Raw genomic sequence first — 26,268 nt, forward strand, 5'->3', positions numbered from 1 at the left:
TGAAATACAAGGTTATTGTGGTGGTTTTGTATGGGAGGCATTCACAGAAGTGATGAGCCACGAGAAATGTCCTAGAAGTTTTGTTTTGATTCTAATTACTTTTTCTTCTGGTTACTGTTAATAAATTTTTCTTTATACCCTTGAAAAGTTTCAAGCCTACTTTACCTTTCTCCTAATCCTATATCAAGGAAATGAGTTAGTGAATCCAGTAGTGATTAACCAACACTAAACCCACCCCACTCATTAGCAGATAACCAGAGAAATCTCGAATTAACAAACCAAACCCACTGCAGTCCTTTTAGTGGAGAATTCCCCCTGTGTATCTCCAGCACCCTCTCTACCCTGCAGTGATGCCACGGTGCCTTTGTGTGTCTCTGAGCTGTGGGGAGTTAAAAATCAGCACGAGGGCCAGGGGCTGATGGTGTGCCAGGGCACAAAGCAGGAATTCAATAACAAGCTGCACAGACAGTGGCCTTTTATCAGCACATTCCGCAGTGGTGGTGGCTCCACGTCAATGCTGGCCCCAGTGTGTCACTGCAGAGTGCCACCGAGTGTTTTCCCCACGGGCAAGCCACTATTATTGACTCCCCCCATTAACATGGAGGGTGGATATACATTTATTGAAGGTTCTAATGGAAGGCTGAGGGACTCCTATCCTGAGGCCAGAGCAGAAAGACAGCCTATCACTTCATGTAATGGTAGCCCATGTGTGACAGACCTGACCTACATTTCCCCCCTTTCCTTCTCACAACAGCCTGTCACTGTTTTAAGAAGCTATTTTCTGAGAGCTATAAAAAGGAATGCGTGCTAAAGCTGCCTAGTTAATATGTTATATTGAAATATTATTTACAAACCTGCTTTAGAAAGGCTACTTTAGACTGTGGATGAATTATGAATGCTACCTAACACCCACAACGTGTCCTAATGGTTCTGGTTATAAATTCATACACAAAGAACACTAGGTGTAGATGGATTAATACTTACATCTAAAACACTGCAACAAAACGGAGCATAAAACTTAAAATTAAGAATAATTAATGAAGCTACCTTTCTAAAATAAAAAGGGCTAAGGTCTGCAATCAGTATAAATTCCATAATAATTCAAACTATCAGGAAGAATGCCCCCTAACGTTTTGTTGGAAGTCATTCTGTGTTTTCAGCAGCTGATGTATGTGTAGCTCAAGCTATAAATAATGGATCCACATCTGAAAGTAGGACAGGAGTGAAAGAAGCATTCCGTTCAGCATTTTAAAACACCATCTCACTACCACTCCCAGCCCCTGGCTTAAATAAAGAGCTGCTGCCACTCCAGCACTCCTTGGCAGGAACCTACCACGCTGCTGCAGGTCATACTCCTGTTTTGTCTCCTCGTTGCCCAGAACTTTCCAGGCCTGGTGGATCTCCAGGAACCGCCGCGCGCGCTCCTCCGCCTCCGCCGTGCCCGCCGCCTGCTTGTCGGGGTGGTACTGCCAACCAAAAACAACAGGACAAAAAGGTTTGGGGGGCTGAGGGTGAGCAGGCTGGGAGAGGAACCTTCCGTGATGCTGATCTCATACTCAGCTAGGAGGACACAGGAAAGGAGAAGGGCTAAGCTGAGGAGCCAAAGGAAGGGAGGTGGCGGCGCTGGGCACAAGAGGAACCTGCCAGTTTGATTATCCCACTGGAAGGGCAGCAGAGCCACCAGTGGCACGAGTGTCACCGTGTGCACTGATGGCATTTTCTGGATAATTTGCTGATGGAATCACTGCCCTTATGGACAATTTACCTAGAGAAACAGAAATAGGTACACACAGGGGACCATGACACAGAGACAAGAGGAGGTGCTGGCAGCTCTCGTGACACTCCGCAGAGCTAAACATATTTAAACACAAATGTAAACACAGATTTAAAATGAAAAAAAAAATTAAAAAATATTTAAACATAAAGACAGATTTAAACATAAGCACCAATCACTGGCCTTATGGACAATTTACCTAGAGAAACAGAAATAGGTACACAGAGGGGACCACGACACAGGGACTGGAGGTGCTGGCAGCTCTCATGACACTCCACAGAGCTAAACATATTTAAACACAAACATAAACACAGATTTATAATTAAAAAAAAATTTAAAAATATTTAAACATAAGCACCAATCACTGGCCTTATGGACAATTTACCTAGAGAGTAACTAGCACAAACAGAAATAGGTACACACAGGGACAAGAGGAGGTGCTGGCAGCTCTCGTGACACTCTCCATAGAGTTAAACATATTTAAACACAAATTTAAAATTAAAAAAAAATATATAAACATAAACACAGATTTAAACATAAGCACAAATGTTTAGTTAAAGCAATTACAGATCAATTGAATGCTGCATTACACGTGCCTAGCTTTTTTAGGATTTAAATGGTAAATAAAATATACATGATCAAATATAATTTATACTACATGTAATTCTACTTTTGAAAATATGCCTGAACATCTTTCATTTCTTCCAGTTCAGTGAATCAATAGCCCTTCCAAATACTTAAAATCATGGATCACTGGCTACAAAATTGTGTCATTTTCGATAAGAAATGATTATTCAAGGACATGGTTATTCAAGAAATCCCACGTTAAACAGGCAATAATAATTAAAATGGTAACACGTTTTCTTTCTCATTTGTGCAGAGCAGAGGATTCTGACTTGAGTGGTTCCAATGCCTACTGAAAAGGAACCCTCAAAACTCCATCTTCCTGTAGCTTTAATTCATCTCCAGTAATCTCTTTTTCTGCTACTCTAAATTGCTCAGTAGATGTGATGGAGCAACAGGGAACAGCATTTAAGTTGAGAAAGTTCCAAGATAATCAATATAATATAATATAATATAATATAATATAATATAATATAATATAATATAATATAATATAATATAATATAATATAATATAATATGTTCCAATATAATCAGGCCTACCAGCTGATAACTGTGTCATAGACCAAGTTTTCCCTTATTCTGAAGCTTTAAGTGCCCTTTATACCAACATCAGCTGGGGCACTGAAATGTGATGCAGATTTTAAGATGTACAATACCTGCTCTATAAGTGATTAAGCAGATTTCTGATTAAATGATCTGAGCTTATAATTCATTTTGGAAAGGAAAGAATATTAGTAACGTGTGTGGCTGACAAAATCCCAAATGTAAAGGAGCATTTCTCCTGGAGTCTGTTTGCTCACTGATGGATCTGTCATTGGCACTGATGGGTGTTATCAGTGATGATGAGTTATCAGTACATAAATTAGTGATCAGTAATGATCAGTTATCAGTACATAAATCCCCTGTACAACAACAGCAGGGATGGCAGAGCAAAATGCTTCCACCTCAGGTTTTTCACAGGTGCTTTTGCACACACACAGGTGGATGTCCCTCCAACCTCACATATATACTAAATCCTGGTTTTGTTCCACTTGCAAGTCCCCTCTGCATTCAAGACTCAAGACTACCTTATAGATTGCTAAAAATACAGCTGAAGAACACTTGTGATCCATAAAGATTCCTCCCTTTTCTATCTCATCAAGTGAAGATGGCAAAATTCTAAGGTGCAAACAAAACCCAAAATCTTGGTCATTGCATGAAATCATTGTATTCTATATAGACAACTGCTAGGTGTTTGGATTGGCCACAAAGTCCACACCTTCTCAGATCAGTGTCTTAGAAATACAGAGAAAAGTTACTGACTGACTGCCCAAAGCAGACTCAAGCATACTGGCTTCTCTCCTGCCAACAGTGTTGAGAAAACACTCCCACAAAACTGGTCACACTTTCCCTTTGCTGCACCAAAACCTTGTCTGACTGAGAAATGATTCTGAACTATACATGAAGGAGACAGCCAAATACAGGAAGCCACACACTACAAAAGTACTGTGGAAAGATAATAATTGATGCAGAAAATTAATTATTCTTCAGATTTAACACATAGCCCTTAACTCCTTTCCTACAGATTTGGGAAATTTAGTTTCTGCAGCATGTGCAATTTTATGGTCTCCATGCCTTCTGAACCTATTTGCTTCTTCCTCTCTTGGCCTTTCTCACCTAATGCCTTTAGCAAACTACATCTACACTAAGAAAAATCCTCAAACATCAGCTCTTTTATTCTAATACTCCTCTTATTCTTTTCTTTTATTCCAGTGACCCCATTTCATCTGGATTACTGTTATGCTCTTACTGACTTATTTTCCCACTCTCTAGCTCGCTAATCAAAATCCAGGAATTTGTCTGCAGCAAAAATCCACTCTTGATTCAACTGCCTTGCTCTTCCCTCCCCATGAGAGCAAACAAAGTGTCTCTCTCCAGTTGTTTTAGACTCTGTTCAGCCACTCAGACACAGAGGAGACTTTACAAAAGTACTGAAGTTCAGAGGGAGCACTCTGATGTCAATACTTCACAGAATGCACAGGGTTGGAAGAGACCTTCGAGATCATTGAGCCCAACCCATCCCCAACACCTCAACCAAGCCCTGGCACCCAGTGCCACATCCAGGCTTTGTTAAACACACCCAGGGATGAGGACTCCACCACCTCCTTGGGAATTCCCAAAATTCACAGAATTCACAGAATCACAGGTTTGGAAGAGACCTTCAAGATCATGGAGTCCAACCCATCCCCAACACCTCAACTAAACCCTGGCACCCAGTGCCACAACCAGGCTTTGTTAAACACACCCAGGGATGGGGACTCCACCTCCTCCCTGGGCAGCCATTCCAGAACTTTATCACCTTTCTGTGAAAAACTTTTCCCTTCAGACACAAATCACACTCTTTTTTGGGAGTTTCCCTCACTCCTGGTCACCAGATTCTCGTGTCTGACCCTGCTCCCTCTCCAGAGGAGCTGCCTGCAGAAGCAGAGCTGGGGCTTTGGTTTTGTATGGCAGGAGGTGAAATAGGATGGATTTTGGTGATCTCCTCTTCCCTATTCATTGTCATGGTTTTGCATGGGAGACATTTTTATCTGTGGAATGCAGTGAGAAGTATGATTTCCATCCAGCTATGAATTACCTTTAAAAAAAAAAAAATTCACAACCTACACTACAACACCTTCTGGAATGTGTAAAAAGATTATTTATATTAAATAATAAGCACTGATGAAAGGCACACATTGACAGCACCCAGTGAGGATCAGCTGAATCCAGCTCAGTGGGAGCTTTACAGGCCTGAGTTTTACACTGGATTTGTAATGATTTGTAATCTCCTCCTAAACTGTGGAAAACACAACTTAATGTGACCATTTAATATGGTCAAACTTTTACTCACAGCTGCTTTTCCACACACCAGATTGAAAAAACTGGTTATTTAGAAACGGTTTCAAAAGTGCTATCCCTTCTCATTTAGTAATTAATACATTACTGTGGCTCTTTTGCCTTGTGTATAAAGGGTATTCACTCCAAAAACAAAAGATGCACCACATCCCTAATTCTGTATTTCAAACCAGAAGCCTTCATTTTCTAGGAAAGCTACTACTGCTTCCAAATTTTAAATCACTTTTTGTAAGTGAAATATATCTGCTACAGTGTATTCTCACAGATAATTATAAAAAACTCCTCCCTGCTGAAATGACATAACTTTTAAGTAAGCCACTTAAAATGTAAACTTGCTTTTTTCTGACTGAGGAAACTGAAGAGAAATCAGTTTTATTTTTTTTTTCCAGGATCAAACTAAGGAGTACTCTCTACCTTCTACAGCTTTGTCTTTCCTACTTTCCAATATTTTCTGCAAAGTTGTCAAACTTCTGCAGAAATCTTCAGCAGAAAATAAAAAGTAATATAAAAAGGATGAATCAAATGCAGCTGCATTAAATTCTTGACCTTCTCTTCTGAGAGGATTATTTTGGAGAAATATTTTCAGATTTTAAAATTTTTATTATACACCATTTAGATTTTTTTTTCCCCATAGAGGAAACCATTTTTAAGGCTCTAAAATTCAAAAGTAATGACAGGCATAGAACAATAGTATGACAGGCAATAGTAATGACAGGCATAGAACAATGATGAAACCACCAGAGCTCAAAAATTCAAGTTAAATTATTCTGGACTTACTATTATGAATCATAAAGTAACCATTAAATAGTGAGGAAAACCAACACTTACAGCACAGTAAATTTTAAACAATCTAATTTATTAAAGATTTTTAACTCTGAAATCATCTACAGTCCCAAGGAATCACCTTGCTAAATTGAACTGACAAGTTTAGACAAGTCTTGAATTCCTGCTTTATTTCCATAGGGGATGTGTGCCTATATTTGAATAAGGGATATATTTGAAGCTGGAGATGTGCCCTGAGTAAATCAAGTAGGAGGATTTTACCAGAGGATTACTTAGATGCACCAAGTATTTCTACCTTTGAAAGAACTACATCTAATGACTAAACCTGACCTTTAAGCAAGAGCAAATGATAGAATATTAATATCTCAAATTAACTCAGTAGCTCAGCATCCCTTAACCCTTTCTCCATGCTAGGCATAGAGTATTTTTATAGTTAGACATTATTTTATCCATGCAATGCAATGAGAAATATCATTTCCATCTAACTATGAATTATCTTTTAAAAAAAAACCAATTTTCACAACCTATACTATAACACCTCCTGGAATGTGTAAAAAAGATGTGTATTTATATCAAAAAACAAGCAGTGATGAAAGACACTCAGCAATGGTCAGGGAAGAGAAATTCAATCCAAACTTGACAAAGAGAACACTCTTCCTATCTGGTGCAGGCACATTTTTGATGAATGAAAGAACTGAATTAAAACTGCAAAGAGAAGATATCCAAGCCATACAAAACTGGTGTGCAAAGGGTTGGATGGACTAAAATGGCAGAGGTGGAAGTGGCCCTGGATGAACACAGGAGGAGAGCAGGACGCAGCACTGCCAGCCCTGTCCTGGCACAGGGAGCTGGACACTGCTGCTCAGAACAGAAAATAAGGATGGGGAAAACATTGGAAGCAGCTGGATAAAGAGAGAAACCCAAGCCATTATTTCCCAGCCACATGGCCAGACTCATGGCTGGGAATGCAAGAGGATGAAACTTTGACTCCTCATGGGAACTGCACAGACTAATACCAAGCAGTTTTGAATCCCATTATCAGTATTAGGGGGTTCAATCTATTTATTCTTTTATCTTTTATCTTTTATCAATATCCAATGGGCAATATATTCAAATTTCAGAATCAGAACTTCTGCCCCTCAGAGTACTAAGTCCAAACTGTTATTTTACTTATAGCACACTATGGCATAAAAAAAATTAAAATAGGTTTAAGCAAGCCTCATGCAAACAGCCTTGCTCTGTACAAAATTAAACAATCATGCTGCACTTAGACAAAATGAACAAATCAGTACCAGTGTGTCCCTTGCAATACAATGAAGTTCATCCTTTTAACAGAGAGACAAGATCAAAATGCACAAATTAATGTGAACATAAAAATCCCAAAATTGGGAGCTATTGGAAATTGGGAGCTGTTTAAAAGCATTTGTCCTGCTTTATTCTACATGTACACATTATCAGCTGTAATTGTCATTATCCACAGGTTAAGCAAATGAAGTCAGGACAAAACCTGTCAAGTGTTCTCATCTGACACATCCATAGGTCGATGTGAATCTGTCTGCACGTCACAGAGCCCATCATAACACTTCACATCACATTAAAAAGAAGCTGCAAGACAGCCAGCACTAAGCAGGAAAATATTAACTGGCTATTTCCTATTTAACTTCTGACTGAGGCTGGATTCTTGTTACATTTCCCTGCCTTAGAAAAAAAACCAAAACAAACCACCTCAGTCAATTTAATGCCAGCCTGTTCTTAGGAGGAAACTCCTTTGCCCCTGCTTACAATATATGTAGTAAATACCACTTTTTACTGAGACTTGCCAATAAATCTCACCCCCTGACACAGTGTCTGTTCATACTCAGTTTTTGGCTGCTCTGCCACAAATGCCAACAAAGGGACCAATTAATGAAAACTTTCTTGATACATTCCCAGTGGATGAATGTCTGCCTTGCAGAAGGTACCTTGACAACATCCATCTCACACAGGCCAAATGGTTGCTCTGTGGTAGCAATTAAGACACCACCAGCCTTGGCTAGATTTAAACCAACAACCAAATCTGTGTAGGTCTGAACAAATGCTCATAGAAATCTGGAGAAATTAACTGCTAAACAAGGGCTGGATTGGGTCATATAATTGCATCCATTTCTCTGGTTATTTACAGGCCATGAGGACACATTTTAGTAAGAAAGCAATTACAATTCCCAAAACAAAATCTCTCAATCTGGCCACAATATGTAAGCCACATCTATAAATATCTAAGAAATCAACAACTACTTAAAATTATTGCAAAAATCAAAATATTATGGTAGGCTGACATTTCCTTTGTACTCAGTTTTTTTCTCTCTCTCAACAAAAAGACTCTGTTCAGTCTTCATCTTCCCATAGCTCTGGCATCAAATTTGGACAATTAAGCTTAGTGCAGCATTCCTCCTCTTTCTAAAATTACATTTGGAGATAGAGTTTTGTTGCTTTGATCCAGAAGTGCTCATCAGAGGGACTCTTGCTGCAGACTGTGAGCAGGAGAGGTCAGTGTGAGAGCTGCTGGGAAAACCCTGCCTCCACTGCAAAGTTCAGACTGACTTTGGGGTTTTTTTTTAATGTAGGGTACCCATCCTGAAATCTCTGTCCTCAGACGGTTTAAAATGTGGCTGATCCAGGCCCCCAGCCCTCATGAACAAGTAATTCTGCTTCTGTTGGCCTCAGGGCTCAATAAATTAATGTTTAAAGCTATCCAAGATATTAAACTTCTGCATCTGAAACACTATCAGCTAAGTTTAGCATGCTGTAGGAGAGTGGGTTCCCCTCACCACCCCAAATCCTGCCAAGACTGCACATTTCCAGTTCTGAACTGCCATCACAGGGCTGGCAGCAATATTTTCAAATTATGCAGCGTGTCTTGAAAATTCCAGATCAGCTGATAAAGCAGCAACATGTAAAGCTGAGCAGCCTCCCTGCTGGACACAGCACAGAGAAGGAACCATATAATGCAATCACAACACTCTGAGAGCTCTGTAATTACATTCCAAGTTAACACTTTGGCTAATTTTACCTCCATCATCACCTTGAACACTTTCAGCCACAAATCCCAATCAGCCTGTACCAGAATTAACCCCAGATCTGGTATTATATAGTATATAGATTATATATTTAATATATAATATATATTATATATATTATATGTAATATATATATATATATACATAAAAATATAATGCACATTATACATATAATATATAACATATAATATAGAATATTATATATTGTATATATAATATAGTACATAATATACAATATATACAATATTGTATATATATAATTATATATATATTTTACATTATATAGAATATAGAATATATATAATAGATTATATATTATATTTTATTCTATATGTAATTATATATTATTTATATACTATATAAAAATTAAATATAAAAATATATATAATATATAATATATAATATATAATATATAATATATAATATATAATATATAATATATAATATATAATATATATGTATAAAATTATATATATAAAAATATATATATACATAATATATTTTATATATTATATCTTTTCCATGCCTATGTCAGCCCTAGGTGAGCACCCAAGTCTCCAAATGAGCATTTGCTCTGGCTGAGGGCAGGCTGTCTGCTGTGCTCTAGGGCCCAACTGTTCTTCTTGCACAATCCATTCTGGGATGGGTTTTAAATCAGAGCACAGGCCAAACGATCAGTTAGTTCCTTTATTAAACTGGAATTTGAACTTTTGGCTAATAAAATTTAAGAAAAGCACACTTTAGCCACCTGTGACAATCAGGGGAAAAAGTGCCAAACGTGCACTTGGCCCCCACCCTGTGGCACTCACTGAAGGGTCACAGCAAGAAGCCATTTTCCAGCCTCACCAGCTGAACTTGTAAAATTAGGGCAGGGTAAAAAAATACACTGCTTTACACACACAAAAAAAAGAGGTTATTTACTCAATAAAATATTCTGAAACAGGGAGATGTTTATCTCAGTAAAACAAAGAAGTTTAAACTGCAGGAGAAAACAAGCTAGTTTTGAAAAAATCTTTAATTTAACCATGTCAGCAGTAAACTTCTGTAATTGCAGGAGGAACTTCTGAATGAAGAACGTGAATTAATTACCAATGTGTTTATACAAACAAATGGGAAAACCCCACTAATTACCAATAACTAAATAATCCTGGCATCCCACCTTCCTAGACTCAAAGTGCTTTTCAACTCCCAAGTTTCACCTGAAAAACTCTGGAGCCCTGCTCTGTAATCCAAACCCAGCACTGTGGTGCTCTTCACTTAGAATCCTTTTGCCATTTGATCACAGGAGCCATCAGGAAATCTTGCTGCCCTCAAGTTTCTCTCTTACTACACAGTTTTATTAAAAAAAAAAAAAAAAAAGAAAAGAACATCTATTTGTAGGTCAGCAGCTCTTCCCTTAAAAAATACCTGAGCCAACAGAAGGCTCCATGACTTCAGAGCAAGACATGGACAAAACAAAACACAGGGTTGAGAACTGGGTATGTGCTCCTTCTGTGAAGGATGGAGCTGCCCCCAGGGTTGCAGTGGGAAGGGAAATATTCCAGCAATGAAGACTTCCTTCCCTGGCTTTTCCACAGGCCTGCTTTGCATATAAAGGTCTTGTACAGTTGCCACCCTGAGACAACACCACAGTGGCCTACATGGTCCATCAGGTACTAATTAGGGAGCATGTTCTGTCAACACTTCCTTGCTCTTCTTCCATTAATTGATCATCCTGCCCAATTAATACAATGCAACACAGGATTCTGGAATCCTTGAGATCCTTTACCTGGGGGAAGCAAGGAGGAAGGGAGGAAACAGCCTCCCAAAAGGGTCACAAGGCAACTGCACTCATCCAAGACCTGCAGTGACAATAATACCACTGAGCTGAAAGGTTAATTATGTCCCTACCAACTTTCTCTTGAGCCTAAGATTGTTTTTTATCTAAGAATAAAAACGAAAAGCAAAAAAAAAAAAAAAAAAAAAGCCCCAAACCTACTTCATCTAGCAGGCTATATTATGTGTAGATATAGTAACAGCTTATGAAAAGGAAGAGCTGCAGAACCAAACTCAGTTGACCATTAACAGCATATTTATCATCAGAATGTGTGTGCTTAATGTTATCACTGATGGGTACCAGAGACCAGAAAATAAATCATGGACACACTGCAGCACACCAACCCCACCTATGCACACAGGACAGGTGCCCCACAGCCAAAGCATCAATCAGCATTTCAGAAAAACTGTGAGAAATCAAATACACGGGTTTTTTGGTTTTTTTTTTTCCATTGATGAAACTGCACTGAAGACACCAAAGAGAAAACCCAAGGACAAAGCAGTTGCCAAATACAACACGCTACTGCCACCTAATGCTAAGCTGGGCACAGCAAAGCCCGGCTTTGTTCCTCTACTGCCCCAGCCAAGGGGGCCAGGGCGAGACACGAAGTTTCCTGATGTTCTTCAATATTTGCTCCATCCCCTACAGTCTTCCTAAACCGAACTGCTGGGATCGCAGCCTTTCTTGTGCACAAAGCAAGGAAAAATTGGGAAAAAAAGGGAAAAAAGGGATAAAAGGAAAAAAAAAAGAAAAAAGAGAAGAAAAAAATAAAGGAAAAAGAAAAGAAGAAATAAAAGAAAAAAGAAAAAAAAAGAAAAAAAGAAAAAAAAAGAAAAAAAAAAAGAAAGAAAGAAAAAAGAAAAGGAAAAAAAGTCTTCCTGAACTGAACTGCTGGGATCGCAGCCTTTCTTGTGCGCAAAGCAAGGAAAAATTGGGAAAAAAAAAGTAAAAAAGGGATAAAAGGAAAAAAAAAGAAAAGAAAAGAAAAAAATGAAGGAAAAAAGAAAAGAAGAAATAAAAGAAAAAAGAAAAAAAAAGAAAAAAAGAAAAAAAAAGAAAAAAAAAAAAAGAAAGAACGAAAAAAGAAAAGGAAAAAAAGTCTTCCTGAACTGAACTGCTGGGATCGCAGCCTTGTACACAAAGCAAGGAAAAATAGGAAAAAAAAGGAAAAAAAGGAAATAATAAAGATAAGGAAAAAAAAGTCTTTCTAAACTGAACCCCTGGGTTCGCAGCCTTTCTTGTACATAAAGCAAGAAACAATAGGAAAAAAAAAGGGAAAAAAGAAAAAAAAGGAAAAAAAAGGAAAAAAGAAAAGAAAAGGAAAAGAAAAAAGTAATGAAAGAAAAAAAAAAAAGAAAAAAAGAAAAAAAAGAAAAAAAAAGAAAAAAAGAAAAAAGAAAAGAAAACAAAAGTTTTCCTACACTGAATTGCTGGGATCACAGCCTTTCTTGTACACAAAGCAAGAAAAAATAGGAAAAAAAATTAAAAAAAGAAAAAAATAAAAAAGAAAAGAAAAATAAAGACATCCTAAACTGAAGTGCTGGAATCACAGCCTTTCTTGTACACAAAGCAAGGAAAAATAGGAAAAAAAAAGGAAAAAGGGAAAAAAAAAGGAAAAAAAAGGAAAAAAGAAAAGAAAAATAAAGACTTCCTGAACTGAACTGCTGGGATTGCAGCCTATCCTGTACACAAAACAAGAAAAAATAGGAAAAAAATGTAAAAAAGGAAGAAAAGGGGAAAAAAAGAAAAAAAAAAAGAAAAATGAAAGGAAAAAGAATAAAAAAGAAAAAAGAAAAAAGAAAAAAGGAAAAAAAGGGGAAAAAAGAGAGGAGTGCTCTTATCTCAAAACAGCACAAAACGAGCTTGAAGGCGCTGTTTGTATTTCAGTGACGTTGCAAAGCGCTCTCTCCAAAATGTGGAACTTGTTCACTTCTGTGAAAAGGATGATGCCAGCTCTTAAACTTGCCTTCCTAGTCCCCAGTCAGTCCTTGCAACATCCTCACTGCCCTGGCAGAATTTAGCAGGGAACATGCAAGGAGAGTCCTCTTCCACTTGCAAAGAGGAGAAGCAGAAAGTGAGGAGCTCCCTGTGACACTCCATCATCTTTTCAGAGATTTCAGCTTCCCCAAAGGATGTCTGTCCCAAGGCAGCTGGACAAAAGAGCAAGGAATTTATCTACTTGATTCATGACTTCATCTCTTCCTCCTTTCTTCCCCCAACCTTTAAGCTTTTGACCAACTTTAGCCTTGCCCTAGCTGATTTTGTTATCAGCCCTGACACTAATTACAGCCTGCACTGCCCATCTCCAAGGTGAGTCTTTCTCATGGGAAATGTTCCTCATTTGTGGAAAAATACAAGATGACCATTTCATTTTCCTTCTCCTCTCTTAGAACTTACCTATTCTATGATTTTTTTCCCCAACATTTCTCATTGATCAGTTAGCTGGTGGAAATTGTGCCCTGTCTTGTCCCTTCTTCCTCCTTATAAAATGCCATGATAAAAACTGTTGTGCAAGTATCAATCTTCCCACACAATATTCCACTGCTTGCATGTTTTACACACATTATTCATCTTTTCCATATCCTTCTGGCCAGAAATTACCACTGTTACACACAACATCCAGCACAGCACACCTACACCTTTGTCTCAGACAAATAAAATCCACCAAAACAGAAATATTTCAGGTAAGACTTTTGTTTGCTATAAGGAAGTATAAGGAAGTACTTGCTGTAATTCAAATATTTGCAGCAAAACATCCCCAAGACAGCACTCTGGAGGAAAAAGGAGTTTTCCCCATACATTTTAGTTACTCATTACCCACTGGATAATTTTGAAAGGAAACACCCACAGACAACCCAAATTGCTTTCTTTTAAAACCAGCCACAATTAAAAAAAAAAAAAAAAGAAAGAAAGAAATTAGGATGAAATGTACACAGCAATGTGCAACAGGTATCAGAACACAAAATGGGTGTTCACTGACAGCTGCACACTGAAAACACAGGATGGGACTATCAATCCAGTGCAGCAAACTCTTGAAAATTACTGGAGTCCTCCAAGTGCAATTTAAAAAGCCCACAGACTAAATTACACCGTCACAAACTCATTAATTTCCACACTGGATTTCTTTTTTTTTTTTTTTTTGAAGGTGTCTTGCTTAAATATACTTAAAATGCAACTGCTTTTCTCATGGTACTGTAGCATCACCCTGCTACTTTGAACTTCCACACTCTTTGCTACTTTAGAGCCCTTCAGAGTAAAAAAAGATCAAGTGTAAAAGTTTCAGTTTCTATTGATGGAAAAGAATATCAACTGTTGTTTGTATAAACAGAAGAGAACAATTCTTTGGCTAATGAAAATGAGGAGAAAAACCAGAAGCTATGGTTACCAGAAGGTACATTTTTAGAAACAGACTCTTTCATTTCCTTCTCTTTCCATGGCTCCTTATTTTCTTATGAAGAGTGACCCAAGAGCCTCAAGAGGTACTTCAAAAAGCCCTTTGAAAACTACACTAGACAGCAGGAGAAGAAAAAACAACAGAAAATCCATCAACAACCAGCAAAGGAATGAAGGGGGAAAAAACCACTTAAATTTACAGTAGTATAAAGGTAAAAATAGAAAGGGAATTTTAGATTTTTTCTAAATTTCTGGCTCCTATGCTCACAATTTACACCAATAATATCCCTTTGAACAATGTTCTGTTGTTTAGGCATAGATTATTGTGGCCCTGGTCATATAATAACTCCAGACAAACAAATGGTTAGGAAAACAGTTTAGGCAAATATTACTTAACGTGAAAGCAAACTCCCAAATCCTCTGTTTTATTATAGAAAAAAAACCCAAACAAACAAACAAACAACAAAAAAAAACACTCCAAAAAACCAAACAGAGCAGGGTTGTTTAAAGGACTGAAAAACTGGGGGGGGAAACCCTTCTGCAGGCAGAGCCAAGCACTCTGATACTCACAGCCACCCACTCAGTATTCCAAACCAAAGTGCCACATTCATTTTCCAATTCTTTTGGAATACCTGCAAACACCCTCACAGCTTTAAAAGATCAGATTTAAGCATAATGCAAAATAATCCAAGTCAAAGCACAAAGCACAATGTTCTGTGTTGCCCCCCTGCCCCAGTCACACATTCAGTATTCCAAACCAGCGTCACATTCATTTTCCAATTTTTTTGGAATTCCTGAAAACAGCCTCACAGCTTTAAGCACAATGCAAAATAATCCAAGTTCCCAAGGCACTTCAGCTGCAGAGTACAGGACTTTTAAAAAATGAGTTATTAGCAACCATAACTCCAACACTTGCACACCAAGGTTTTGATTTTTTGTTTTCTTGAAACTAGTTCTTTCAGCTTTCCCCATCTCTGAGAGCAACACAGAATCCCTACAGTGCTTGAAGCCATTTGAGATCTCAAAATAACAGGTTTGGCCCTTGTTGAATTATAATGTTTAAAATGGACATAAAAAGCTACTTATTAACAGAATTTACTCAGTTGTGAAAACCAGTATTAAAAAAACAAAAACCAAAAAACAACCTAAAACACAACAGAAAAAAAACAAACCCTAACAACAGCAACAATAAATAAAAGTGAGTGTTACTTCAAGAATTCATAGCCACAGTGACAGAACAATTCCAAACATAACTTATGGAATCACACCCACTTAGAAATTAATTTGTATTGTATTTATTCATAGGCTTGAAGGATGTGTTCCTACCTGGACTGATAACTAGTTTGGTGCTCATTTAATTTCTGATTTGATATTTGATTTGGCAAATTTCTCCCTTTGCAGCAGGAAAACAAATTTGGCAGCATGTCCCCACAACGCTGCAGGGACACACTTTGAGGGGGAATCCAGGATATCCAGAATATTCTGCTCACTCACCAGAATTCACCACTGACCTTTGGGACACTGGTATTTCATAAGACTCCATCTAAGAAGTCTCAGCCTTCACACAACTGCCCCATTTCAGAAGGGAACAGGCAAGGAAAGGTAAAGTCAAAGATCAGCACAGGTCAGCAGGAAGGAATAATCCCAGTTTTCATCCCTTGAGTTTCAACAGCAACATTTCCAGTGGGGGATTTAACCCTTTTCTGACCCAGAGATGGGGGAACTGAGAGGTGTTTTAAAAACTTTTATTCCATTTTCAGTCTCATGTGAAGGATGAGACAATACAGATGTTACAATTCACACCGTCACAAACAGAAGCCAATTATTTCCTCATTACAAAACACTGTAAGTGTTTCTTGGCCTAGCGGCTTTTGCAACACCATGCTGTAAATGCCTTAAAGCCAATCATCTAAAATGCATCTTTCATAGTTCTATTTCTCTAGAGTATCCAGTCTTATTTGCAAGGCCATCCTTTGAAACTTGTTTCTATTTCCATTTCTCTCTCAGCAATGTCTGTCCTATTCCACGGCATTTCTAAGTCAGCATTTCTATCTCAAAGTCTGCACACAGATGCACACTTTGGGAACTTTCAGGCTTTGAGAATTCTTACAAACCCATTTCCCACATTCCAGGAGCCAGGGTTTCACTGGGAGAACCCTCCCAAGCCCATCCTTGGCACTGCCAAGCCTGGATTGCTCCGACAGAAGGCAAGAACCTGTTAAAAGAGCTGAGCTCCTGCCCAGCCTCTCCTCAAACACCTCATTAGTTACAACCTAATCTTCTGGCAAGGAAAGAAAAATGTTTTAGCTAAGATACTGCTCAGCAAACTCATTCATCTTTACTTTCTCTGACTATGGACATTCTTAGGTCATAAACCCAAGCAAAACAGAGTGAATTTTTTCATTATTGATAATGTAGCAGGAATAACAATGAAGGGTCAAGTTGGACAACACTCAGGCAATAGCTGACAACTGACTTTTCAGCCTTGAAACATCCCTTTTAATTTACTGAAAATTAAATGAGAAAGAGTTTATCCAAATGACTGGCAGAGCACAAAAAGCTGAACTTTTTTCTTCTAGAGCAATAAGCTACCCACAAAGTATCCTACAAGGCAAGCCTTCAGGTACATGAACTCACTTCTGCATTAAATCAGCTCCATGAGCTCATGTCTGCTGAGCACTTGAGCTCAGTGGGAGATGAGGAAGCATTTGTGATGCACTGAGGCCATGAGAAGATGGAGGGTGGGACAGCTACATCATTCAGATGGGATTTTCTGACTCCAAAGTGTGAAAAGATGCAGGAAAGAAGGAACGTGAGAATGTGTCGCTTAAACAACATAATAATTTTATTATGTTTTTCAAACAGAAGACAAAATTAGACACAGATGATTTATTTAAATAATAAAAAATCCAACAAGCCCCCCAAACACTGAATTTTACAGGTTAGTACATCGCAGGACAATATTTGAAAATATGTAATAACTGTTTGAGATTCAACACAAACATGGTCAATTTTGTTTAACAGCCATAAGAGATCCTTCTATAAACACAGCCATTGCAACATGATTGATTCTACCCTGAACTTTTATCACCCTTCAGACCACTGCTCTGGACTTGGAGCTTCTTTAAATAACTGACCTGGGGCTTAAAATTTCTGAAGACCTGAATGCATGGTCTGATTTGGAAATACTGAACAGCTCAAGGTACTCTTGACTGTGGCTGCTCAAACATCAGAACAACCAGAACATTTGTGATACAAAGGCTTTATGCTGCTCTTTGTAGCCTCCTTCTTTGTGCCTTAATTGGTATCTTTCTCTGTGTGATTTTTATTTCAAACCTCTCTCGTTAGAAACGAGATAAAAAGCACACCGCACAATATAAAATTATTTAAACATGTCTTCAAAATGCTGGAAGAACACTTGCAAATGTTAAAGAAATATCTTTATGGCATTTAATAAACCACTAAAGATTTTATTTTTGATCAGAATTTTTATTTTATACTGATTCAGGACATAGTGAATATTTGTGAGTATTGAACACCTTTCACAAAAAGTCTACCAAACAGAGTATAGATCTTTTTTTTTAATATATGTTACAATGAATAACTTACATAACCAGGGCACAAAGTGTTCAAGAGAGGCATCAGATTCCTCTGCAGAGCACAAATGACATCAAAGGCCAAGCACATAGTGCCCAAATCTCCCATTTCAATTGCCTGGTGCCCATTCTGTTGTGTATGAACCATAAACCTACAGAGGGTGAGGTACCAGAAGCTGCTTATTATAACAAATGAACTGTAGACAATAACCCTGTAAGTAAACAGATTAAATTTAGAAATAATAATAATAATAAAATTAACATTGCTTTCACAACTGGCTGAACTACCTGAATAAGCAATGCACTATTTACTTGTTGGCTTATTTGGTTCTCACATTCTACCTAAGTTAAAGACAAAACTTCTTCTGCAGGGATATTCACACCCCAACCACTCGTTAATATTCACCTGCATCTTTAAAAAAATCATTACATATTACAGTGTGAACCAAACAAAAACCAACACCAGAGTCAGGTGAATAAATCACACAACTCATAGTTTAAACAGCAGCAGGACCATGACCTGGCTGGCTAATGAAGCTGTTTGAATTAGTGACTTCTCTGGCACTGAGCTTCACTTGGTACTACCTAGACTGACAATCAACTCCTCGTGTTGAAAATATGCCTCCTTCTTTTTATTCAAGTGGTAATTAGTACATGAGATGTAGAGAACAGCTCAGAGTAAATCTACCCTGAGCACTGAAACAACAGTCCTTTGTATCAAACTTGATGCTTATCTTTCTCTCTGCAGCTATTAGATTAACTCCACTGAACTTGCTCTGTTTATATTGTCAAATTACAAATCCATTTTCTACCAGTTAGGTGAAGTTAGAATTAGCTAAGCATGATGGTCTGTTAAACACTGCTAAAAAGTGTGCTGCTATTCAAATAAAAAAATAAAAACCTGCCCAAGGATATTGAAACAGGAATACTTACACTGCCTGAATCTCATGAAAAGCATTATTATCAGACTTCCAATACAAAACTCAGTGTTTTCATTTTTAAGTTTCAAATTCTCAACTTAAACTCAGCATGAAATTCCTCAGTAGGCAGGTCCTTTCAGGAGTAATACTGAATTTACCTTGCAACAAACATGAAAAGAACCATCACAAAAAAAGAACAAGCAGCTCTTTAACTTTACATATAGGACACCCTCTGCATTTCTTGTGATTGCAGAATTTAGATGAGTACAGAAATCAGTAACAGAGGTTTTACTCTCCAGAAAGTCATATGTCTTTCCTTTCAACATGTTCCATGCAATAAACTCTTCTTGAGTTTATTCCATAGAACATGTTTAAAACTACTTTGTTTTAAACTACTTCTTGAAGTAATTTTGCCTCATTAAATTAAATTTCTATTAATTTCCTTATTTTCTGTTGCTGAGAGTCATTTTCACCTGTACCTGAAGCTCTGTTTGCAAATCTTCTACTCCTTCAAACAGATCAAGTGAGCACCTTAACACTTTGTATTTATATACACACACACCACCCCTTTTGATAAAAAAGATAATCTTTGTAACACTCTGTGTTAAGTGGCACATATTTGTAAGTGGCACATATACTTTATTGCCTTACCATATTAAAAATAAGAGCTTCTTGCTGCTGCCTGCTCAAATTACATGGATTTTCTTTAAGATTAGGGCACACATTGTAACAGCAGCATATAATTTTCTTGCACAATAATTTTTTTCCAGTTGAAAGGTATCCTATAATATTATCAGCATCAACAGGAACAGACACCTGATTTTCAGCTAGACAAAGCTTATGTGTTTGGTGACTTTATTCCTGGTGAAAAGCAGTTTTCAGATATAAAGCAGCTACATAAAAATTCAAAAACAATCTGACAACTTATTCTTTGACAACAGAGTGCTAGACCAAAAGCAAATGCTAAAATTGTGCCAAAAATAAGATGAAGGGAGGTGTGTGTGTGTGTGTCCCCTGGATGTCTTATTTTTGTTGCTCTAATTTTATCTTCTGTTGATTTTATACACATTTAGAAATGGAACATAAGCACTGCCCTTCCTAAAAGCTGAATGGATTCCTTAAAAAAACCAAGCACAGAGCACAAAACCCATTTATCCATTGAAGAAATCACCTTGTTGAAACCAACATGTATGTGACTGTGGATAAAAGGCTGTGGATCCCAAATAGCCCAAACCCACCAGCATGTTATGAAGACAGAAGATTCAAGACCCACTCCTACCACTTCAGCAAGATAGTAATTTTCAGAATTTGCTGGATTCCTTTCAGAGAATGGGAACTACAAGTCTTCTGTGCCTCAGAAAGCATTTCAGCACGAGTTTGTAAGAGCCAGCCAAGGAATCTCTGCCGGTTTCAAAGCACTCACTTGCATTTTTTCTCCTTTCAGAATTACAGGCTGGAGCTTTGTACCTGCATACACAGAAGTTGTATTTTCTTTTAAAAATAAGCTTTATATAGAATTCATAATGGCCCATTGCATCTTGTGCCCCAAAGTCTGTCATCTTCAGCTGCTACTGATCCTTACAGTGATAGAGAATCAAGATGATCCACTTATCAGTCACCTAAGTACACAAGAATTTTTAGGAAAAAAAAATTAAGTCTCAAGGAAATTTTATAACATACTTAAATAATTAGAAGGTGTGTCAGGAAAAAACAATCCCTGGTTTTAGCCCAAACTCATTTTCTGTATCAAATCAATACTTAAGGACTGAACTGATATTACCTATAATAAAATAATTCACTTGCATACATGTTGTGACCTGACCAAATTAAAAAAATCTATTTTTAAGTGCAGTAATGAAAAATACATTCACTCTAGTAGGGTGTCTATGTACAGTTTTGTTCTGGCTTATTAACCTTTTCCATCCTCAATTTGTTAGAATTAATAAAAAAGGTTTGTTTTCAAAAATTCACCAGTTTTAAGCAAATTTGCCCTGATGAAGTCATTCTTACAAAGCTACAATTCAATCATTCTTAATTGTGTAGTACCTTGTATTATTAAGGTCAATCCTGAGATTTAGCTGCAATTATAGTCATCTTTTGGATGACATATGGCAAGATCTCCAACTCTTTTTAGCTCTGGAAATTTTACATCTGCCTGTTCCTTCAAGATGCTAAGCATACATGTGTTGACAAATACAGAAAATAGCAGATGGCAAAAAGCAAATGCTCAACATGAAGCATTGGGGATCACTTGAAAAAAGGCTTGGACTCAGAGATTTGCCATTTTTATTTTAACAGCAGAATTATGTTTAAAAAGAAATTCCACCATCTCTTCTGCTTGATGCTAAGGAACACTTGTGATCAGAATATTCATGATTATAGAATCAATGTCATATTAACTGCAGCTGGAAGTTGCTTTGCAAACCTTTGGACTTAAGGCTATAAACACAGCATAATTCTTCAGGAGATGAACTTCTGCAGCTACATAAAAATTGGAAACCATTCTGCACCGACCATAAAATTTGACATGGAATCTTGTATTGGAATCTGTTATTCCAGCTTCTAAAAAGCTGCATGTAGCTGCAAGCAGCCCTTGGCAATGGCACTGCCACTTGTACTACCCCCAGGAGAGAGCCCAAGGAGCAGCAGGGCACTTGGAGGGGAGATGGATACCACAGTTTGGGGAGCAGAGAGTGACTTCATCTGAAAGGACAAAGAAGGTGAAACAACAGGTCCAGCCAGGGCTGGACTTCTCACTAACAGGGAACAGTGGATGACTAGGGAACAGCACCAGGATAAAACCAACATTCACATTCAGCAACACTCTCCTAATAAATCAAATATTTGCAAGTCCACAGCTCAGAAATCGCAGAGAACATGCCATGTGTTAACATTTCTGTGTTAACATGCCATGGCAGACGTTCAGCAAAGTTTTACAATTTTTCCAACCATGGAACCTCTCCAACTGAGGCACCTTCCCACCATAACTAAGAGCAGATATGTGCTGTGCCCTCCAGTCTCTCCTCCAGCCCATGCAGGTGCATAAAACCCTTGGTATTCTCATGCTTTAAGGACCCCAGAGTGACTGGGGAGTGCTGCATCAGGATGGAGAGCATCCAGCAGAGCCTGTAAGAGTTCAGCTAAAAGGAAAAGATGAGCACAGACAGGATATATGGTAACAACCACACACAGGCAGCAGATCTGCCTTGGCAAAACACCTACAGGTAAACATCAGTAAACATCTCTTTTTAGTCAGAGGGATCCATCACAGATACTAAAAGAAAAACAAAAAGAAGTATCTTCGCTTTCTCTACCATTTCTCACTGACTTTTCAAATAAAGAGCACTAACCAAGCAGGTGGGAAATATACAGGTGCTAAAGAAATGCTTGTGTATTAAACCAATACTTTAATCTTCTGAAACTACAGTTAGAGATGTAGACACACAGCTGTAAACTTTGCTAATTCCTGCTTCATACACCCCAAAACAATGACATGAAATTACTCTGAAGCACAGCTCCATAACACAACTTTAAAAAACTTCATACAAGAAAGGGACTATGAAAGTTTCACTTCTGTAACAGCTCTGAACAACACCTGTAATTTTAATTCCATTATTATACACCATTTCACAGGCAAATACATATATTAATTCCATTACAGTATTCAGTTTAAATTAGCCCCATCTGGACAGACGGGGTATTTTACATCATGGTCCCCTGACCACCATTAGGAACAAAGAGACCTTTATTCATCTTTTACTCACATTTACCAGCAAATCAATAGAACAAAACCATTGGGAGGTTCAAGAAAACAACAACTTCTATTCAAAATAGAACTAAGAAACTTGGCTTCCAAAGCCCTCTCCTAAGTTAGGACAATCAAAGTTTAATAGTGAGAACCAAAGGATTTATGTCCAGAATCTGCACACAAACATCTTGCCAGGTGCAGAACTTAAGACTAAATACACCAATCAGTTTCAGGCAAAGAAAAAAGCTCACAGGAGGCACTGAGAAGGAGGAGATGTACAGCATGGGGGGCCCAGCAAATCCAGCTGAAGAATACCAAGATGTGTAAAACTGGAACATACTGGTGAAATGACCAAACTTTAATACTGTTTTTATAGTGGTTTAAAATGAAAATTAACAACCTTCCCTCCAAACCCACGAATTTACTTCAACTCTAATAAAACTCAGTCTCCTGGTCACTGCATTCTCTTTACCTCCTTTAAAAATCCCAACTTCTTATCACATTCATTTAGCACCTCAAACCACCTCAGATCTGCCATGCACATGCTCCAACAAACACCCTGCCAATACTGGCAGCCTAGCTAGCAGCTTCCTCCAGAAAAGGGAGTTTTTCCTACAAAAACTGAGATCTGCTTGCCTTTCTTCTTCTCTACCAAGTCACCAGCTTTTAAAAAACAGGAATTTAGTTACCTTGGGAATTCTATCTGTCTATCAAATTCAGCTGAAAAGAGTCAACAGTACCAAAAAAGATACCTCACTTTCCTCAGAAACCCAAGCCAGAGCACTTTTTCAGCAAAATGCCTGAATCCAAGGGAGGGAGTAAAACAGAATAACCAAGAATCACACAGAATAATCCGGTGAAGCTCTGAGATTCTCATGGACAAACAGCAGCAGTGCAGAAAAAATTAGGGGAATTCACAGAATGTGAAGTCTTGATGCATGACCAACAATACAACTCCACAAAAACTCATCAGAAGCTTTCCAATAAAATTAACATATTTTCCTCCTACTCATTATTTATTTCATTACAGCTGACTATCAGGAAAGAAACTTCTTTTTTTGCTTTGCATCTGGTCTTTGTGTACTTGAGGGTTGCATCTGATCAATCACAAACTCTGTAAAAACAAACCCTGCCACTATTACTTTATTGGTTTATAAAAGTGACTTTGGTGCATTGTTGGAAGCCTGGATGCTGAGAATTTCAGACTTTCTGTGCTGGCAGGCACTGACCCCCAAGAGAACATTGCATTTGACTTGAGGCTGTGGAGAAGGCTTCCAAAATGGAATGACAGAACTGGGATTGTGGGTGTGGAGTTTGAATAGAAGTGTGTGATATCACAGGGGGGAAAACTTGGAGTTTAAGATTTTAGAATATAGTAATAGATATAAAACAAGATGGAGGTTTTAGGGTGGAGGCTGCTCCTTCACCTTCTTCTCCATGGGTTTGGGTGGGTTTGTGTAATTGGATAAAAAGTCCACATTGCAGGCATGGGTGGTTGGTTATTGGGTTAAAAGTAACAATAATTTAGGTGCCATTTCTTAATCGGACAATTTATCCTTAAAAGGCCTTGTAGAGAGAGAGATAGAGGGCCATTTTCAGTTTGTTAGAGTGAAGTGCTGTAGAACTCAGGGTTTGTGAGAGTGTAGAATAAGAACCCATAAACATCTGAGTCCAAACACAAAATACCTTCTCACACATTTAATCCTGATCTTGGCACAAAAGAAGCAAGGAATCCATCAGTGTATCCCAAAAGCCAAATCCAGCCTTACCAACAAAGCAAGTTTTTGGTATTTCCTTTTCAGTTCTGCTGGGCTGTCCGAAGGTTTGGCCCCCAGGACCTTGTACCAGTCCTTCTGCTCCATCCTTCCCAGGGCCATGGCCTGATGGGTTTGCAATCCCTTTCTCAGCACTGACTTAGGAAATCAAATCCATGAAATCACAACCTGGAAGAGAAACAGGAAAAGCAAAAACAAGGATATGGCAAACTGCAGGATCACAGAACTGACTGTTCCCCTCAAGCACCTCTACACCATTATATGAGAACTATTGTGCAGAAAAAGTTAAATTCACGGGGCCACTCCATCCCACAGCCTGTCAAATGTGAAATCTTGTGTTTCCTATCCAAGTGCCTCACCATATCCTTCTTTAAAAATCATTTTGTATGTAAATTGAACTGCTTAGAAACACCCCAAGTTACAGACACACCTTTTAGACAGATGCTCTTTAAAGCAAACTTCTGACTTTGAAGCAATGCCATACTTAACATGTTAAAACATGAAGTACATAAATGTGAGACACTTTTCAAAATGGGAATAAGATCCATGCAAGAAGACACAAGAAAAGGTGTGTGTTTCTTTTTACAAAATGGCTTTTTCTTCATCCTGCCTGAGTAAGAAGTCAACTTTCTTTAAAGCAGGAGAGCATGTAAAACCAGATAAACAGAAATGAACCAAAACATACCAGGTTAGCACAGGTCACTAAGCAAAACCTAACAAGTAGTGTGGGCATCAATTTTGGCCATCTTTCATCAAGTTAATGACCCAGGAAGGAAAAAAAATAAATAAACAGGAGAACAAAGTGCCAGCAACAGAATGGCAATGCTTGAGCTTCAGTCAGATTCTTAGATATGCTGGAATCCCAAGAACACTGCCAGTAGGCAAGAGCTTTGTAAATATGCAAGCTCTATTGAGACATAAACTTTAAGGAATTTAAAGATTTTAGAGGAGCTAAGATTTTAGTTAGGGATAAGCTTTATTGGAGTTAATTAAAATAAATGCATAGACCTTGATGAAGTTAAGAGTTAGTAGTTAACTAATAACTGATTGCTTGTCAACACAATGTTTGGTTAGCTGGGTTTATAATGAAGAATGTAGAAACTGATAAATGGCTTTTAGGAACATAAGACAATTGTAGGCCTCCTCTGTTCTGAAACCAATTGAAGACGAGAATGGCAGTTCTACCAAGGGTTCATTTGTCATATTTGCACTGAAAAGGTAGAAAGGCCAGAACGAGGAAGGCTTCATTTACTTCCTCATTTTGGGACCCCTCCCCATGAAAGGGACCACCGACCCATTTCAAGGAACAAACTACGCATGCTTAATGGCTTTTGAACGAATTACCATACGAAGCGGGGAATAAGATGTACCAAAGTTATGAATATGCATTTTGGGTATTCAATACTTGTATAGATAAAAGGACTCCGTAATCGCCTGTAAATCACGGTGTGTATTTAGGAGCTATCCCGCAATAAACACACACTTTCTAACTTTAAAACTGTTAGAGAGTTTTTGTCCGTCACAGCTGGATATCGGTGCTAGACCAATATCCATATTTTCTTAATAAATCACTCTAACTATAAACTAATTCTGAAACAACAACAAAAAATAGCTTTGGGTTTTTTTTTTTTTCCTCCACTTCAGCACTAAAAGTGCTTCCTGGGGCAGGGCACAGCACCGCGGGGCAGGGGACAGCACCGCGCTCCCGTCCCGCCCGCCCCGGGGCCGCGCTCTCCGGTACCGCTCCCGCACAACCGCGGCGGGCGGCACCGGAGAGGCCCGGCCAAGGCCGCGGCCTCACGCACCGCTGCCGGAGCCCTCCCGCCGCCCTTCCCCGCAGCTCCACTATCCCGTCCGGCCCGGTTCGGTTCGGCCCAGCCCAGATCCCCAGATCCCCCGGTCCC

At 38.3% G+C, this 26,268-nt stretch overlaps 1 protein-coding gene across 2 annotated transcripts in view; it reads right to left on the reverse strand.

Annotated features, from left to right (window-relative positions):
* The window catches only part of DNAJC24 (DnaJ heat shock protein family (Hsp40) member C24), a 34,404-nt gene that overhangs the window by 7,845 nt on the left and 291 nt on the right, over window positions 1-26,268 (reverse strand). For both annotated transcript variants that reach the window (XM_066551170.1, XM_066551169.1), the window contains exons 2-3: window positions 24,359-24,532; window positions 1,334-1,466 (exon numbers count right to left, since the gene is read on the reverse strand). In XM_066551170.1, coding sequence (XP_066407267.1) covers window positions 1,334-1,466; window positions 24,359-24,466 — 241 coding nt within the window. In that variant the 5' untranslated portion in view covers window positions 24,467-24,532. The remainder of the gene's footprint in view (window positions 1-1,333; window positions 1,467-24,358; window positions 24,533-26,268) is intronic.

The sequence above is a fragment of the Molothrus aeneus genome, chromosome 6 (assembly GCF_037042795.1).
Source record: "Molothrus aeneus isolate 106 chromosome 6, BPBGC_Maene_1.0, whole genome shotgun sequence".
Taxonomy (NCBI): domain Eukaryota; kingdom Metazoa; phylum Chordata; class Aves; order Passeriformes; family Icteridae; genus Molothrus; species Molothrus aeneus.